We start from the raw sequence: 18,545 nt of genomic DNA, 5'->3' as shown, positions 1-18,545 counted from the left end.
GATTTCACCGCTTCGGGGTCTTTGGATGGCCGAGTTGATTCCACTGCCTCGATCACCGCGTTCAGTCGATGGCCGCAAACTGAATACGCACAATCTTTGATATGTGTGTCAGTCTCGTCGTCGTCTTCCCGTGCATGGTAGTATTAGATGAACCGACCTACCCACACAGCGCCATGCCTCTCGCATAGCGCATTGGCGACCAGTTGAATACTTTGCTGATGGGTCAGTCATGACTACATGGCGTCGTCTGCAGGACAGCATAATGGCAACTCACCCTAGGGCAGTCTTGCCTGAGCCTGGTGGTCCCCAAATCTCCGTAACCTGTCCTCTCTGGAGGCCCCCCCCGCTTGTCGGATCTGGTGCCTGAAGAGATGAAGAAGATATGAGAGCCTCATCTAGTCGTCCAATACCTGTAGAGACATATCTAGCGACACCGCCATCTAATTCTTCCAGTGCGTCAGCGGCGGACACTGTAGGCAATCGATCTGCACTCTGTTAGGAGCTGTGATGTTTAGAGGACGGGGTCATACATGCGTGTGGAAGGGAGGTCGAAGCTAGAGATATCCTCCTGATGTATGGAGTGGTATTTCTCCATTGCTAGGACCTCAAATCTTGCCTGACGGGGTTTGATATGTCCCGATTGAAGGCGTGAAGTTGAAAAAGTCGCACAGTACGAGTGCGTGAACCTCACACGTGTTCGACATGAGGTCATCAGCCACACCTGTGGCAGGCAGACATGTGGCTGAGGGAATCTGCGCACCTTCTTGCTGTGCGATGACAGGTTGCCTACCTTGAGGTCTACCTGCGTTATTTCAAGATATCTTACATCATCTTTTGGTGTTTTCCCAACTTCAACCCAAACTAAATTCCAAAGAACAAAAGACCAGCCTTCATCATTCCGATGAGGAGCTGCGCTGCGATCCTCAAACCACAGTCGAGTAGACGTACCGAGTCGCATCCAACCTCATGACTTTGACCGCCAGACCAGCGGCTTCAATCAAGCACCGACACCTCCAGAATTATCGTGGTTTCTGCATCTCTTTCTTTCTGAAACATGTACCAGTCATGGGAACGATTGGCACAAGATACCTTCCATTGGGAATCCTTCGTTGCCGCCTGAGTCCGTCGATGCTACTCAGTAAGACAAGACGTCTAATTCGAGCCGCCTCAGCTTTTGCAGCCTTCTGGTACCGACCATCCGGAACGTTCAGGACCTTTCCGGGGCCTTGGCCAAGTTTCGGACGACAAGAATCGCCAGCACTGACGGCAGTGTTTCCGGGCCAAACGGGTGGAACGTGGCCGCCAGGGTTCATTGCTCGAGTGTGCCGTTTTGCGTATGCATTTCCCTCGATTCCTCATCGACGGCTTCGCGAGTCTATTTTCACAGCGACTCGGAACGTTCTAGGACCCCTACGGTTTCACATCTTTCCAGACCGATAAGTCTAGCGAGCTTGGGCTCTCTGGTCTGGTATCACCTCAGACTCGTTATTGCTTGTAACCCTAGCGCTCGATTCTCTTCACTCGTGGTTTCACCTACCGGACCATATTCGATCCTGGTATCGACACTTACTACTGCCGGCAGGCACTGTGCCTGAATATGAGAAGGGTTGACTAGAACGCTGCTGATGGTAGCACTCGTTCGGGGAAAATGCCCCGGAAAGAGCCCCCAATCGCTTTGGCTCAATTATGCTCAATAATTCGGATTAACCTTCATCTATCACGGCATGATCCAACCTGGGGTTTGCGGGGTTTGACATGCTCAGGCTGAGGAAATTTCCGACTTGAGGCCACCCCCAAGTATCCAGGTGAACGCAACTACGTGTAAGTCGGGCCGCGAAGTGGAAAGCTAGTCTTCGTATTTGTACGGATACCCGGAATCTGACTCCGTACTACGTACTGACCGGTTGAATAGGCATTGCTCGGGTCGGAAATCGGAACGGCTAACCACAGAAAAGCCGGGCTTCTCACAAATGCACAGCAGGATCCTTGCGGAGATCAGAGATGTGTCCTACATACCCGACAGCGAGGGCCCGAGGTGCCTTACATGTATGCGTACAGTCACGGCTAAATATTGCCCTAAAGCCTGAGCCTCAACACTTCTCAATGCAATAGACTTCAAGGGTCTACCTGGCGACGGTGCTGCCAACTGTCGAGCATGATGGTATTCCGCACTAGGAGAGCATACCGGCTTAGCTGCCAATGCCCACAGCCTAAGGGCCATAGGTGGAAGTGTAAGCCACAATACCTTTACCTCTTCCTCTTTCCCGATATCCGAGCTCGGGTCGACGGATCACGTTATATTCCAGGACCCAGAGGCAACGAATCCTCATTCCTTCGCTGGCATTGACACCGCACACATGTCGTTCATCTTGCAGGCTGGTGTAAATTGCTGATGAGGACCCTTGGTGGCTGCTGGGGTCACTCGTCACGAGGTGAAGAGACCTGGGGTCGATCGTGGAGGGTAGGCGGAGTTTCTCTCATCCGCGGTTTTCATTCCACAGATTTTGTGGAGAGACGATATTGGGGCTCGGGCTACAAGTCTACGGCGCTTCAGATTGCCTGGAGTCGCCCGCTTACAGGTGCGGCTAACAGCCACCATCAAACTCTCGTTTTCGAACGGCAATTCTGGCCAGACCCTTTCCCCTCTGCATGTGCGATGCAAGGTACGCGCTTCTCCAGAATTTACATGTGGAAGAATGTTACCGTTTCTCCAACTTGCTGAATGCGGTTCCAAGCTTTACCGCTGACATCATGCTAAGGTTTGTTCTCTCGCGAAAGGGGACAGATTGCTTCTGGGGTACCCCCCTCTCTATCTGCTTATCTTTCACATGTGATAGGAACGAGGGGCAATCCAGGGTTCAAAATCTCCTGGGCGATGTTCCGTTGAGGGACGACTCTCAGTGCCGTCAATTCGTCTGTTTGCATCTCACCTAAGGCATCTAGGATACAACAGAGATTTCATAAGCGCCACTCACATGCCGCCAGCTATTACCAAACCAAACCTCTGCTTCATGGGATGAGCAGTTGGCTTAATTGTTTGCTTGTGCTTTCGGGGAATCTCGGGATCTCGACCTCCCTCAGAAAACTGGGACTCGGAACCAAATCAACACACCACGTTCAACTTTCACACCTCTGGGCGTGCTCCCTTCTCTCCCCACACTTATATACATACCCTGTATATCAACCCCCTAGTGCAGCGCCATCCCCGGCTCATTCCCACGCCTTCAGATATTGCCCTTTTCAGGAAGCTGGTTTCAAACACGGGCGTGTCCCGGCAAAGAAACTCGGGTCAATCTTCACCCAAGGCAGAAAGCACATGATACCGGTACGACCCTTGGCCCTTGGATTCTAGCTTCAAGAGCTACCGCCTTGGCCTCTCCAAGTACTTTGCGGGGATGTTCAAAGTGAAGGGGAGTCTGGGGAAGCATTGGCAGATCCAATCTGTCTCTGAAGAGCTCGGTTCATTTCCGCTCGACCGTCGAACGCAGGAAGCAACAACTGACTCATGCTGGGCGAGTCTCGCAATCGATTCTGAGGACAACTGCGGAAGCCCACAGTTCCCCCGAGAAAATTGAGCGATAATGCGCCCGCTGGCGGCATTGCGAAGTCTTACAAGAGCCAGTCATTCCGACGCTTGTCCAGAGTTTTAACCAGTGCACTCTTTGAGTTTATAGCCCCGGACTCTGGACTCGCAGGTCTTATCTTTCAGCCGTCATGAACCCGGTCCAAGCGAGACACGGAGGTTTGTAAAGCAACAACAGAAACGCCCAAGTGAGGGTGTCCGCCCGCGGTAGAAACAGCGAACCAGCCAGCGGGGTTCTCCCCGCGCGAACAACAACGGGCCTGTCTCATACAACAGCACGATACAAAGCAAGATGCAACTCAAGCTCCAGGACTATGCATTATTGCTATTGTTGCCGCTGTTAAAAATGTAGAGGTCTCGCAACCCCCGCGCATGCGGTACATGCGTGGTAGGCAAGTTCGTCGTTGCAGCCCCGCGAGATCCATCGGAAATTTCGAACATATTTGGTGGAAGCCTCCACAATCATGCGATGAGCGTATGATTCTTCGCATGTCACAATTGCGTCCCAATCCGGCCGGAGGGCGACGCAAGCTATGCAGATACATGTGCAAATTGGAGTGGTCATTTTCCAATGGCGGTCGAGATATGAAAGCTTTTTCTAGGACAAAGACGGGAGTCCATGTTAAGTTGCGGGCGAGCCTCGGCGACATGTTCAGAGAGAACTCACGAGCAAACCATATCAATTTAATTGTGGTCTCGACATCAACAAGGATAGCCGTGAAAGCTATCTGTCCACTGCATAAGCTTTATCTCTTTGCTGGGTATGCTGGGGAAGGGGACGAAGCAAAGAGCCGCAGGCAGAGTCGACGTCCAGCTAGCTGATACCCGACTCGAGATTGGCGCCTTCCCGTTTTTTGATACCCCTGAGAAAGTCACGACTCGACCGAGCACCCTGGCTTGTAGATTGGACAACTTCCATTCGCTAGTCCGCTATCAATGCTCGTCAAAATGAACGGAACAATACACGACATTCGGGATTCTGCACGACTAACCAATCAGCCAGAGAGGGCTTGGTTTGGCGTCCATGGACATGTCTGCGAATACCTAGATATCTTGCCATCCCTGGAAATACGAGTAGCGCAGCAATCAGACGTACCGGCCAGCCAGATCTAGACGTGGAGAAGTCCGGGGGCGGGATAGAGGTGTGTGTAGCGGGAGAAGAAATTCGACAGATTTCTGGACTCTGGACTTCTAGAGCAATGGGGCGTTGGAACTGTTTGACAAATCCAATAGTGGAGGTGTCGACTCCATGGCAGTTTTCCCTTGCCAAACACATTTGTTTCCATCAAACGAATCACCTCATTCTGTCGACCCATGCCATCACAGAGTGCCTAGGCGCCCCGAGTATCAACAGCCTGACTCGGTTTACACACGGGTACATCGCGATAGCAATGCTATGTTTGGCGTACCGGAGCATGCTTTACGCCATGGCTCACGGGCTCGGAGCCTCTCGTCCGACGAAAATCAAGCAATCCACCGGTGAGGAGAAAGAATCTGGGGATGAGAGATCTCACAGCACTGGGTACCCCAAATCTTGGGAACATGGTCAAAAGGGTCTCCCCCGGAATTCCCGAATCGAGCTTAGCGCACCTCGCAGCCCGAGGGACCGTACGGAGTAGGCACCTGGATAGAAGGAAGTTTGAAAGGCAGTTCAACGCCCGGCTGACAATCTGGCCAGCTGGGCGCCCGTGGCACCTGGGGTTATCGCATGCAATTACGGACCTGGCGCTACTACGCAGGGAGGCAATAGAGGATGTGGCGCCGCTCGAAGATCACAGGTCTTGCGACGCCAATGGGAGACCTGGTGGCTTGATGGCGATATCCTAGGACCAGAGCTTCGGATGGTTGTGGTGACACGACGCCCCCACGTTCTGTCCCATTTGGATTATGGGGGAGGCTCTTTTCTGGCTAAATGAGGGGTCCTTGGTCTTGCAATTACCGCAACGAGGACACCCTTCTCCGATGCTGGATCCTGGAGGAGCGACGCCTCTCCTGTCGCTAGAGAGGATGCATTCCCGCTTATCCGTCGAAGACAAAAACGGAAACCCGAGGCTGGGAACATAACCAGTGCTACATAGCGGCTCATGGAACAACGATATAACATAGGCGGGACTAGAGTCTTTCTGAATCTTGCTCCTGAGAAGGAAAGAGTCAAATGTTATGATTCCGACGAAGGTCCGAAGCTCGGCGGCGATAGCTGGTGACTCGGTGAGCGCGGCTTCACTACGCAACAGCCAAGGGATTGCGGAATTTCATACGGAGTACGCCATTGCGTTTTCGCAGACCGAGAGGCGAGCCGAGGGCCAGCGGAGCCTGTTGTCCTCGGCCAGTGACTACCGAGGGCTGCCGAACCGCAGAAGCGCCTACCCTGTGTCAAGCCTAGTGCTCGGTGAACATATGCACAGGGTGGAGGAACAACAACCAAGCCGAAGAGAGTCCAGAGAGCCCCAGCGATTACGGATACTATGCGTCTTATCTATTGAAGATCACGTCTCGCGCTGACGAGCGCTGAAGAAGTCACGATGCGATGCGGAAATTTGACTCATCTGCGACAAGGCTCTTTTCTCGCGCTTAACGCGCTGCGGAGTCGTGACAGGAGACAACCGAGACACACAAGGTTGCAAGGTCGAGAATCGCACCAACGAATGCTGATTCTCTTGTTGGCCTCATTCTTTGACTGGGTCGGCTGAGAGGTTTGAGATTTGAGACTCATCTTGGGCGGCCCGGATGACCAAGGCCCCATTCACATTGTTGTATTGTGGTGAGGCAGATCAACTTGTGTGGAGGTAATTCTCTTGTAGGGTGTCTGGTGATTTGGACGCCTGGTGGCTTTCATGGTGAAGAGAGACAATGTGCGCAATGGCTACTGGGGATCCGGTACCGCTCCAGACTCTTATCTCGAAGGAGGGAAGCTAAGAAGCAGCGGCCCCCACACCCCCGCCGGGACCCCGGTGTTGAGGTAAGGGCTCGGAATTGCGATCCAAGGACGCTCGTAAAGACGGGCCAACACATTGCGATTCAAACGAGCCGCTCTCGCTGGGCTTTGCTCGGCCCTCTGAGTGACAAGGCAAGAGCAAAGTAGGGCGACGAGGCGATGGGCAAGAAAGCAGATATCTCGACTTGGGCCGCAAAGTTACATCTCAAAGCGGCGCTTGTGAGTTGGTACAGTCACCATTTGCTGGCTGCCTCTCATCCGCTGGCCAACAGTTCTCATCGTCTTACCAGTGCAAGCACAATGAAGCGAGGAGCCCCCCACACCGCGGGGTTACAGTCCGACATCATCTCATGGTGAGCTGAGGAAGTCGAATCGCGGCACCGTGCCAGCTCGGACAGGCTGTCCTGCGCCCTGTGATACGACCTGCACAAAGATAGGTCTACCTATAGACGCCTGAGGACCTGCCGCAGGCTCCGAGCAACGATGCACGAGGACTGCGGCTTGGGCGAGGAAGAACAGCATCGAACAAGCTTATTGGGCTCTGTCTCTTCTCTGTATGCGCTTCGCCTTGCTCAGGCCTGACTGACAATGGCGGCCATGCCACGATGCGGCCTGGATTGGCACCGCGGCAAGGGGCATGGGCGATCCCCCGGTCGGGATTGAGGCGAATTGAATGCCGGCATCCTCTCTCCTCAGCTGATACTCGTGAGTTGAGGGCATGATTGGGGATTCCCCGTGGAGAAGAAAACGAAATATTGTCTCTGTTTGGGCCGACATCTTCCCCCAGATTTCTTTCTTGCCAATAAATGCAGGCGCCCGCGGGTCAAGGTTGTGCCTTCATTCCCACGGGGTAAAAACTGGCGATGAGCGGAGAGCCGGGACAATTGTGCCATGGGCGAGGTGACTTGGGCGGCACATTGCGTGACGAGGGGTCTCTTTTCCCCCTGCATTTTTCTTCTCCTTCGTCTGCCTTCGTCGTCTCTTTTTTTTCTCTACTTCCCTGAATAGCTTCCCAAGAACGTGGCGGACCAATCAGACACGAGTATGGTGGCACAAGCTTGGGGTTTATCAAGAACCAAGCCACCACTCACTTCCGTTGCCTCACCGCCCCCCCGCGTCCGCCCACACAGAAATTGCAAGTCAGGGTCGTTGGTGAGGACAAGCCGGGACCAGGCTGGGGGATGCTAATCTCGGTGGCCTGGGGAAAGGAAAGCGGGATGGCCAAGGGCCATGGGATGAGATGGGCGAGGCGTGGAGGGAAAAAAAAAGTCTCTTTAAGATTACTGACGATTGTGCTGCCCACGTTGCACAAGGGCCATGTCGTATTATTCACGATGCTCGCCCCATCGATACTCCGTCCTGAGCAGATATCGACCGCGGAGAACTAAGCACGTGTCGGCAATAGACCGAGATGTGGTTCACGATGTCTTTAGAAGATTGGTGTTGGGTCCTGGAGGTCAAAGTGGTGTGGGGATTCTCGAGCGGCGGGAATAGCGGCGGCGATGCCAATACGGGGGACCACGACTGAAGTGCTGAACCACGAAGGGGGCGGACGGATACGTTGGGTGGATAGGCAATATTGCGAATGAGGCCGAGGATTCACCACGGCCAAGCTAGCAAGTCAGGCAGGCCGCAGGGCACCGTTTGAGCATTCCCACCACGGCCGCCATACCAAGACGGACTACGCAGACCCGGCATGACAAAAAGGAAGAAAGAAGATTTTTTTCTTTCCTCACAGTCCTACGACTATTACGGAGCACCTACTTCTGCTGAGGATAAGGGTCCCTATGCCTCTGGCATGGAACGATGGTGTAATAGTGCACCATGATTTGGGCCTTGGGCGGGAACGGTGAAGGATGAGGGTGTGAAGAGTCGGAACACACGATGGGCACCAACGGAAAGAAAAAAAAAATCCTGTCTGCCTGCCTGATTGCGCACTTTGCTGACCGACACGGCGGTATGGTTCCGTTCCCTTCTTCTTGTCTGCCTGTGCTGACTACTACGGAGATAATGGTGATGGTGGTGGTGGTGTTGGCAATGATGGCGGTGATGATGATGCCACCACGATTTGCCTTTGGGTACTACAGCAGAGGTGCTTGCCTTGTCGGATGGTGCCAGCAGAGCCGGGCATAGCACAAGGTAAAAAGCTAATGATGAGCACAACTGTACGGAACACAATCCGTACTCCACACAGAATCTGTATAGATTGACAGGTGAAAATTATGGACCGGAATACAACGAGGCGAAGGAAGAGAAAGAAAAGTGTGGGTGAAGGGAAAAAGCTGAAGAGAGAGGGTACGTACTGATCCCCAGTTTCCCCCGACCTGTCGCAAAACCACGTCGGTATCTGATGGTGCGCGTACCTTACCTTACGGAGTACCTCTCGCTCTGGTGCGGAGATACCTGATGTGCTTCAGGTCTTGAGCTTGGATAGAGGTACTCGGGTACTTCCTCGTCCGAGGCGGGAAAAAAAAGAGCATTGGATCCATCTCTAACAGGGCCGATACGTACCGATCTCTCCGGGAGAGCAGAGCACGTCGCTCTTGGCTTTTTCCTAGAGTGGGGTCGGAATTGTGGAGAGTGGAGTCCAAACCCCCGGCTGCGACACGCCCTTTCTCTTTCCAAAGTACACGCCTCTTCACTCCCCGTCCTCTCTCGGGCTCTTCCTCTCTCCCCTTTCACCCGCGTAAATAACGTATGGGAACAGAGTCAGTATCGGTTTACCTCACGCCCCCCCTTCTTCCCACCCACATGCTGGACTCCCTGCTGGTCATCATCGTTGACTTCTTGCTGAGATTGTAGCGGCGTGGCTTGTGGTTGACGACACACACTCGCAGTTTCACACACACCAGCGCGCTCTCGCGGTATCTTTCTCTGCCTCTCTCTTGGCTCCTGGCTGTGAGGTAGCCCTCATCCACACAAGTCTCACACCCGGTCTATTTTCTTTCGCAGGTGCTCGCTGCCGCCTCCTACCACGGTAAAACATCTATCCCTACCTGGCAGTCATGACTGGCCTGGTCCTCCCCCCGTTGTCACTTCATCACGGATATCTTCCGTCTACGACGTACCTCATCCAGTCCATGGCGGTTTAGCCAAGCCTTTCCCCCCGTCTTTTACGCTCGTCCTTCTGCGAAGCAACCAGTACTCCGTACTTCGTCCCCGTACCTTACATACCGAGCCTCTTCCAGCCCTGTCCGATTACTCCACGGCTGCCGCGGCCGGTGTGAATCTGACAGTCTGGGATTCTGTGTTGAGTGTCGACTAACGAATATCCAGCCGGTAGGTACCCCATACTGTACACCTCCATACCTACCGTAGAGAAGTTCCGTACTGCCGCCGATGCGCCCACAAGGTATAGCTGGGCCCCGCCGCGCAAGTGCGCTTGCTCTCTCTGATGCTGGCGGGTTTGACGCTGAAATGGGATTATGGGGTGAGAGGAAGCCATGGGGGCCCGCATTCGCACCCGCACCCAAAATCGAACCCCGTCATCCTTTCCACAAAGTACCGCCCACTTTTTGGTGTACCTTCCCTCTGCGCCGGTATTGGATCCGTATTTTGCGTCGTAGTTGGTGGCTCCTGGGCTTCTTCTGGTGCCCTTCTCTGACTATTCGTTAGGTAACTGGGGGAGACAAGTTTGTATCAAGAGCCCCGTTTTCTTCTCTTGGGGAGCCCCAGAAGGGCGTAGAGACACGGTTACAAGTATGGCCAAGCATGAGCACGAGCAAAGAAGACCGGGGGGGAAGATTCCAAAAGACAATGGTGCGAATTCAGTAAAGAGTAGACTTCCTTAGCAAACCTTGGCTGGCTGAGGTCGAAACTCACACATGGCAGATTGCAGAGTGTATCTACACATTTCAGTACGGGTTATTCAGGAGCCAAGCACAACTTAGGGAGTACTTGTGCGGTGTACCGTCCATGGGAAGCCAGTCAGGGTCGGGACCGGGTCCAGGAAGTATTCGTACAGGGACGACCAGTTTCCAACAAGGCCAGGCCGAGGAAGTAGGTGAGAATGAGAGTGAGAAAGAGCGTCCGAGAAACTGCCCACGCCCTGCTCTGAGGTTCCTTCCCTTGCCCTTCTTCCTCCCCATTTTGTCTGGTCTGGGATTGGGACTGCGATTGGGACCGCCCACACCCCATCCCGTCATCCACACCGTCCACACAATCCACACCCTCCTCGCCGTCTCTCTCCCACCTCGTAACTTGAACTGGAGGTGACTTGCACACACACCTCACTCCCCACGTCTCTTTCTCTCTCTCTTTTTTCTTCTCTCTCTCTTCCTTCATTACCTGCTTTCCCTCTCTCTCTACCTTGGGAATACCGTAGCACCCTGTGCCTGTCTACCTCCACGCATCTTCCTCTCCTGTCTCTTTTAAACCTATTGCCCCGTCCCTCCCTCCTTCCCCAACTTTTACTCTGTTCCTCTTTTTGGAAGAAAATTATTACGCCAACCTACTGTCATTGTCATCTCTCCCAGGACCAGCCAACTTACCCCGGGCCACCCCCCAGTCCCCCCCCCCCCCCCCCCCCCCCCCCCCCCCCCCTTTCCCCCCCCCCCCCCCCCCCCCCCCCCCCCCCCCCCCCCCCCCCCCCCCCCCCCCCCCCCCCCCCCCCCCCCCCCCCCCCCCCCCCCCCCCCCCCCCCCAAAAGCCGCCAAAGCTTTTTTTTTTCACACACCCACCCACCACCACTGCCACTCAACCTCGCATAACTTATATATCCAGCCGACCTCCCACACCCATCTCATCCGCACTCTCTCGACTCCCTCATCCACGCCCACTTATCACACCACAAGCAACATACAGCAACTCGGAACCGCACTCACGATACTCGAGTCCGGTTATACAATACATATCGACGACTATCATCGTCGACTACCATTGGAAAGGACAGAATAGGAGAAAGGGTTCGACTACTCCCGCAAAGCGGCCCAGCTCTGGATTATCAGGGCAAATGGGCGATCACATGCAGCAGACACAACCATCTCCTTTCAACTTTTCAAGTTTACTCAACCCCGATAAGAACGACACAATGATGTCCGGCGATGCCATGGAAACTACGAGGCTTGGTCCTCTCAACGAGCTGAAGCCCAAGGGTCCTCTCCCCGGCCAGACCGCCGAGAACCCGAACGAGCTTCCGCGTCCCTACAAGTGCCCCTTGTGCGACAAGGCCTTCCACCGCCTTGAGCACCAGACGAGACACATCCGCACTCATACTGGAGAGAAGCCTCACGCTTGCCAGTACCCTGGCTGCAGCAAGAAGTTCTCTCGCTCAGACGAGCTCACCCGCCACTCAAGAATACACAGCAACCCTAACTCAAGGAGAGGCAAGAACCAGTACAACTCTGGTCCTCAGCCCCATTTGCCCCAGGATGGCATGATGGCTCCTCCTCCCGCACCCAAGACGATTCGTTCTGCGCCTACTTCGAGCTTGTCCTCGCCCAACGTCTCGCCGCCGCATTCGTTTTCTCAGTACGTGTTGCCCGCTCACCCGGGACACGGCAGCCCCTTTGGCCGCCAGATGCAGGGCCAGTCCAACATGGACATCTCTATCCTGGCAAAGGCTGCGAACCAGGTTGAGCGTGAGACGCTCACCGCACCGCCTTTCCACGGCTCTTCTGCCAGACATCACCCTTACTACTCCCACAGCCTGCACAACTCGCGCGGCCACCTCCCCTCTCTCTCGGCTTACCACATGTCGAGATCGCACTCAAACGATGAGCACAACGATGACCACTACGCTGGCTCTCGCCACGCAAAGCGATCTCGCCCCAACTCGCCCAACTCCACGGCACCATCCTCCCCTACCTTCTCCCACGACTCCTTGTCGCCTACTCCCGACCACACCCCTATCGCTACACCCGCTCACTCCCCGAGACTTCGTCCCATGGGCTACGAGCTGCCTTCTCTCCGTAATCTTTCCCTGCAGCACGCGGCACCTCCTGCTTTGGCTCCTCTCGAGCCTCACCTGGAGACTCCTTACTTGCCTCCCCCTCCCGCGCCTACCAGCGCCGGAACCCCCACTCGGAACGGTGCTTCTCTGGCAGACATTATCAGCCGGCCTGACGCCGGCAGAAAACTGCCAGTCCCCAAGATTGGTGTTCACCAGCTTCTGGACGGAAACGACGGTTTCCAGAGCGGCAGGAGTTCCACCACTGGCAGCGTTGCCGGCGGTGACCTCATGGATCGGATGTAACGGGAACGACAACCTTAAAGTGGCATGACCTGACGACCTGGGCAATAGACGGGATAGAAGAACAATGGCGTTTCCGGGTATTTTCGAATTGGCAGAGTTGGCCGACCACGACTTCTTTATCTAATCACCAAACAACAAACAAACCAAAGAATTCGATGGGCTCCTCTTTTGCAGTGGCGGCTACACTCAATCTTATAGACTCACTCCTACCTCGATGGACGAACAACCAGAGATCGGAAATACGACTGCACCCTCACCCCTCAACAACAACGAAAAGCAAAACTCATTTTTCTTGTGTCTTTTTTTCTCCTCTCTTTCTTGTGTGTGATGGATATAGGGATTTTGTGAGTGTGTGTGTGTGTGTGTGTATGAGAACGTCAACGGGTCGTTACAAAACCCGTCCTTTCTCATCTGTGTCACGGATTTGCTTGTATCGGCGATGGGACGGAGACAAACCAAGATATCAACCTATAGACGGCGGGAACAACTTTGGGCGGTGTACGCGAGAGGATTTTCTTCCTCTTTGGGCGGGTTTTTTGTTTTTTTGAAGCGCAGAGATAGCGCTAACACTCTGGTCTACTGGTTTTTTTTATGTCTGGATTTTCTTTACGACGAACGTCGCCGCCTAGGCTGGCTGGACGAAAGCTTGTTTTCCTTGACAACTGTTCTTAGAAAGAGATTTACTCGATAAACCCTCGACAAACTCGAGAAGGAGAAATCCAAACAGATCTTCCCCCCCACACTTTCAACAGCGTTCCAACTCCTCGCCGTTTGATGTGATGAATCTAGTGACCTAAAACGGGACTCTATCTGCTTGTGTGTGTGTGTGTCTCTCAAACAGTGGACTGATTTGTTCCCCCCCCTCGTGTTTGCAAATGTGATGTGTGCGAGGGTGCATCTGGGGTGTGACCAAGAAACACCCACCACCACCGACGATCGGAACCCGTGCCCAGGCGGCCGTTTGTTTCCCTCTCTCTCTCTCTCTCTCTTTTCCCTATGATGGGTTGGAAAGGGGGGGAAAGGGAGGGTGTGGTGGACGGTTTTTGGTGGTGTCCGGGGTTCGCGGGCTGCTGCGCGGGCGTTTCCCCTCCACCATCCCATCCCTCTCTTACTTTTCCCCCCGGGCCCCCCCACCCCCACCCCACACGCTTTAGAGAGAAGGTAGGTAGGTACTAAGGGGTATGACGCCGTACGTAATCTGCGCAACTTTGCCCCAGACGGGACTTTACAGAAATGGGGCAAGTTCAGAGTCAGAGTCGCTACGCATCGTCTTTTCCCCCACAAACAGCTGCCAAACCACGAGAATGATACGTCGAATCATCATGGAGAGGCCTCAAGCCACACAAGAGGTTCGACCCTTTTGGGGGGGGGGGGGGGGATAATTCAAAGGGGGGGTTTTTTTTTTCTGGGGTTACGGTGGCGGACTGGGGAATTATTTCTGGGGAAGATGAGGCGCCTCTTTTGATCAAGGTTACCTCAAAACTGGCGGCATGGTTCTGGGGGAATTGGAAAAAAAAAAAGACAAACCAAACCCCTCTCTCCCTTCTCTCTCAACTCCTCTCAAGATCTTTTGTTTGCCCAGATCCGTACATCTACATGCCTTCCCCACCGGAGTTTGTGGAACAATTCTGATGGAATTTCGCTCGACTATCACTGAGTTGCAAAGAAACAACGGGGGGGGGGGGGGGGAATAACCTCCCCCCTTGTTCTAGTTCGTTCAAGTACAGCTTCTGGTACACTCACACCCTTTTCATAAAGCAAAAAGTTCGGGTACTAAATCGGAATACTATTTAATCTTGATCCCGCCTATTCCGCAGGACTCGGTTGTATTCGTTCCCCGGGGGTGTTGCGTACGTGCCTGTATCTCTGCGCGGGTATGCGCGGGTGGGTGTCATCGAAAGGGCCAACGCAACGACACAACTTTCTGTTCTCTTGTCAAACTTGTCATTACCTGACCTAAAGTGAGTATAGATGGCGTAAACAGGTAACAACTTTACGTACGGATACTCACTCCCCCCCCCCCCCCCCCCCCCCCCCCCCCCCCCCCCCCCCCCACCCCCCCACCCCCCCCCCCCCCCACCAACCACCCCCCCACCACAACCCACCCCCCCCCCCCCCCCACCCCCCCCCCCCCCCCCCCCCCCCCCCCCCCCACACCCCCCCCCCCCCCCCCCCCGCCCTTGCCAACCAACATTAAGCCCTGTGAGGCAGAACCCTTCATACAAAAAACCAAGGCACAGATGGGATCTTCCAGCCCCCCAGCCCCATCTCCGATTCCAGCCCCAGCTTTCCAACTCCATTCGTATGTAAGAACACAAGAAGAAAACTATAGGGGATTTGTATTTTTCCAATGTTTTAGTTGGTGTTATTTGTCCCATTCAGGCCCTATCTTTCACCCATTTTCCTTGGCACCATGTCGCTCCATGGCTGGGGTTGGTGGGCTCTTGGGCGGTTAACTGACACGTGCATATACACGCCCCCATCGAGGTAGGAGACACCACTCAACTTTCCATACCTACCTACCCCTTTGGATCGTCGTCTGCACTGAACGGGGGGCTTGTCACTTTGAAGCGGATAGATACGGATACATTGATCAAGTCGTATCCGCAATCTGCAGTTTGTTAACCTGCAGGCTGGCTGCATCCAGCATTTTCCCATCTTTTTGCCTGCCGGATTCACTCCAAGCGCGCGTTTTCCCCGGACTCTGAGCCACCAAAAAAGAAAAAGAAAAAAAGGAAGCCTAGGATTGTACTGCTCAGTCGTTCGACATCGTCATCAATAGTGACAATGCCTAGGTGGTCCGCCTTTCCCCCCGACTCATGAACGCTAGTAGATCCTGATCGACCGAGACCCGTGGAGATTAAAAAGATAGGGCAATATGGGGGCGTTATAGAAATCTCGACCAAGACGTGACTTGACTTGAGAGAACGGGGCACACGAGACCCCATCCTGCCAGTCACCTACGTCAAGATGGGTTGGAAGGAAGGGGAAAAGGGTAGGAAGCAAGAACCACTTTCTCTGCTTGTGTCGTGCCATATCTCGGCCAAATCCCCCATGCCAACTTGCACGAACATTTCGATAAACCTGATGGAATGATGCGCTGGTGTGGAGTTTCGGGGCAGGTGCAAGAGTCAGTTCCCCTGAAGGCCCAAGGACCCCTCCAGCAAAAGTCAACAACCCTTTCTCATGCCGCACCCCTCCTCCGGCTCTCGAGCTCTCTTCCCTACCATTCTGTCCCTCCTCGCCAGGGATTCAGGAGAGGGAAAAAAGGTCTGGAACGGACGGCATTACGTATTTCTCTGGGGGATGATATCACACCCGGCCCCACTGTCCCTGGCATGAAGGCGTTGCGTTGGCACCAACTCTGACACTTTGCCTCGTTTCCGTGGGGAAAGAAGAAAAGCCAGAAGAAAATTGTTTGACAACTCCATAGGATCTTCGTGGCCGGAAGGATGGAGTTTTTTTTTTTTTTCCTCCCCCCTCCCCGACTAGCGCCCTGTGTATATCAGATCATTGCGACGACACAAGCAAAATGTTGTCGGCCAAGAATAGCATCATCCGGAGCCTGCGGATGCTGTTTTGTGCAACGGAGGGGCCAAAAGGGGGCGCGGCCAAGACAGTGACATTCAAAAATTCCCTGAGTGTTCCCCAGTTTCAAACGGAGGTCGGTGAATGATGACTCAGGAAATGTCACTGTCATTTTCCCCGTACTATGGCGGGGGGGATGGTGTGGGTTAGCTTTCTGGGGATGGTTGCTTTTTGCCCTTGCCGTATCCCATTTTCGGCCACCAAGGGGTGGTGGGCTCGGTAGTTGGGTGGCGAGATGCTGTTGGGCCAGGAACGCAACTCGTAAACTCTTCCGGCTCATCAAAATTCAGCTCCTTTGGTTTGTGCGCCGAGAGAGCAGCAGCAGCAGCAGCAGCAGCAGCAGAAGCCACCAAACAATGTTTCGTGCACAAGTCTGACTGCCAGATTGCGTTGCGGTTCCTTTCCGTCCCTTTCCTCAGACGATGACAACTCCGGCCTGATTATCATGCCCCAAGGTTTTGGGCTGAATCGTTGAATGCCGCCCACTTGTTGTCGGATTCACGAGTGAGTCAAGGCACATGCAAACTGCCAGTCCTTTTCTCCCTGTCGCAGCTGAGGCGGCGCGCGAACCACCTCGCCAGCTAGAGTCTTTGAGCCAGGTCCGGTGTACTGTGTAGGTCGCATTTACGAGAAGACTCGTCACATGTGAGAGCGTCAGCCATGGCTTGCTCACCGGGTATTGGCATACCAGCCCTTATTCGCAAGTCCTGGCGCATCACCACTTCCGACGCCGTAAAGCAGTCCTGTAAGTATGGTTTCGGACGCGGTGCAACGTTGGCGTTTAGCCGTCGCGATGTGTCCTGTAGAGCGGCCTCGAGGAGGCGTCCACCGAGCGCAGGGCGGCATTGCGATGAGGGCCGCAATAGCGGTAGTCCGTCCGCTGCAGCTCAATGGTGTTATCTTTCGGTATCAGCTACTGGAAACCTATCCAAGGCAACGCGTTTCTGTTGTGTCTCTTCTGAGCGCCTCCAAATGGCTGCCTCGATGCGCACGACTCTTGTCTGTGCCTGTTTCTCTAAACAGAATTTCAAGGCCACGCATGCGTGGTTTACCTGCCTATTTCCTCACCGCCATAACATTTTGAAGCGATAGGTCGAACTGGACACACCCACTGGCACACGAGATGGTGTGGTAGATGCAGGCCTCTCCCACAGAGGGTGAGAGGATAGACTATACGGTACGTACAGCCTATGAGAATGGGCGTGGTGATTTCTGAAAAATCGATCGCCAAAGCCACGAAGCAAGTTGCAAGAGAAGTGGAGACCGGGGGAGTCTGGGGGAGAGCGGCATGGCGTCTTTGGCCTACTTGGAAGGCGTTCCGATTCGAAGAGCCCTGAGATGGAATTGCTTTTCGAGACAGCGCATGCGGGCGAGGCCGCCCTTCAAAGGATTGTGCACTGTCGCCTGCCGTGTAAGTTCAAGCGGCCAATGCTCCCGGGGAAGGGCGGAAGATTGGCTGGTGCGGGAGAGAAGAGACGAGACATGACGCGGATATCCAGGTGAATGCTGACATTTGAACAATCGAGTAAATGAGATGTGTCCAGTCGTTGGGAATAAACCTGGGTTGCTTGGCTTGTGACAATGCTGGCTAGATAGTTTGCTTTCTAAGTGACGGCCCGACGCTCATATTGCGCCCCCGAGAAGGATGAGAAAGTCAAAGAGAGTGAGCACTGCTCGGTGGTACACCGGTATCTGTTTGTTTGACTTCAGGAGCCAGGTCCTTTGCTCGATGAGCTCGTCGAAACATGATCTCGGAGTTGAGACACCCTCGCGGGGCGCTTAGACAAAAGGACAGATACTCTTTCCTCTTGATCGTTCCGCCTGACGCTGAACCAAGGACTGGGGTTATGGTGTGATGGCGCTAATCTGCGCTTCCAACAGACCACATGCGCTAACTTCCTGGACAAGAAGGCCAGCTGAGATGGGAAGTTGTCTGGTTCTTCACTTGGCAAAGCCTCCCGGGTTATGAGAAGAGGGTGTCGCAATTTGTCGCGGTTGCAGGGAGACGCAAGCCAGGCTGACCAAAGTGTGGGGGGATCTGGTTCGAATCTCGTCGATGAGGCGTGTGAACGAAGCAAAGAAGATAGGAGATGCTGCGCCTGTCCGATGACCTCCAAGGAGCGCATGACTTGGTTCCCTCTTTACTTCGATATGTCATCGCTAGTGATGTAGGCGCCGCTCACGCCTGTTCCCGCAAGCAAACGCCGTGCTCTCTCCGGTTTCCGGGGGTTGCTGAAGACTACATT

At 54.2% G+C, this 18,545-nt stretch overlaps 3 protein-coding genes across 3 annotated transcripts; 1 reads left to right on the top strand and 2 right to left on the bottom strand.

The window, feature by feature from the left end:
- Positions 1-61: 61 nt before the first annotated feature.
- CABS01_15498 (uncharacterized protein) lies at positions 62-1,916 on the bottom strand (the record flags this gene model as incomplete). Its single annotated transcript, XM_060548833.1, has 4 exons — positions 62-94; positions 162-210; positions 275-485; positions 1,898-1,916. 4 exons carry the CDS (start codon positions 1,914-1,916, stop codon positions 62-64), a joined length of 312 nt encoding a protein of 103 aa, XP_060391715.1.
- A 9,553-nt stretch (positions 1,917-11,469) lies between these two features.
- Positions 11,470-12,711, top strand: CABS01_15497 (uncharacterized protein; the record flags this gene model as incomplete). Its single annotated transcript, XM_060548832.1, has 1 exon — positions 11,470-12,711. The coding sequence occupies one exon, from the start codon at positions 11,470-11,472 to the stop codon at positions 12,709-12,711; it is 1,242 nt and encodes a 413-aa protein (XP_060391714.1).
- A 4,169-nt stretch (positions 12,712-16,880) lies between these two features.
- Positions 16,881-17,145, bottom strand: CABS01_15496 (uncharacterized protein; the record flags this gene model as incomplete). Its single annotated transcript, XM_060548831.1, has 2 exons — positions 16,881-16,908; positions 16,988-17,145. The coding sequence occupies 2 exons, from the start codon at positions 17,143-17,145 to the stop codon at positions 16,881-16,883; spliced, it is 186 nt and encodes a 61-aa protein (XP_060391713.1).
- Between the last annotated feature and the right edge of the window lie 1,400 nt (positions 17,146-18,545).

Source organism: Colletotrichum abscissum (assembly GCF_030869225.1).
Source record: "Colletotrichum abscissum strain IMI 504890 chromosome Unknown Scaffold_68.1, whole genome shotgun sequence".
In the NCBI taxonomy this organism is placed as follows: domain Eukaryota; kingdom Fungi; phylum Ascomycota; class Sordariomycetes; order Glomerellales; family Glomerellaceae; genus Colletotrichum; species Colletotrichum abscissum.
Note: the sequence above shows the minus strand (reverse complement) of the source record. Positions and strands in the feature narration are given on the sequence as shown.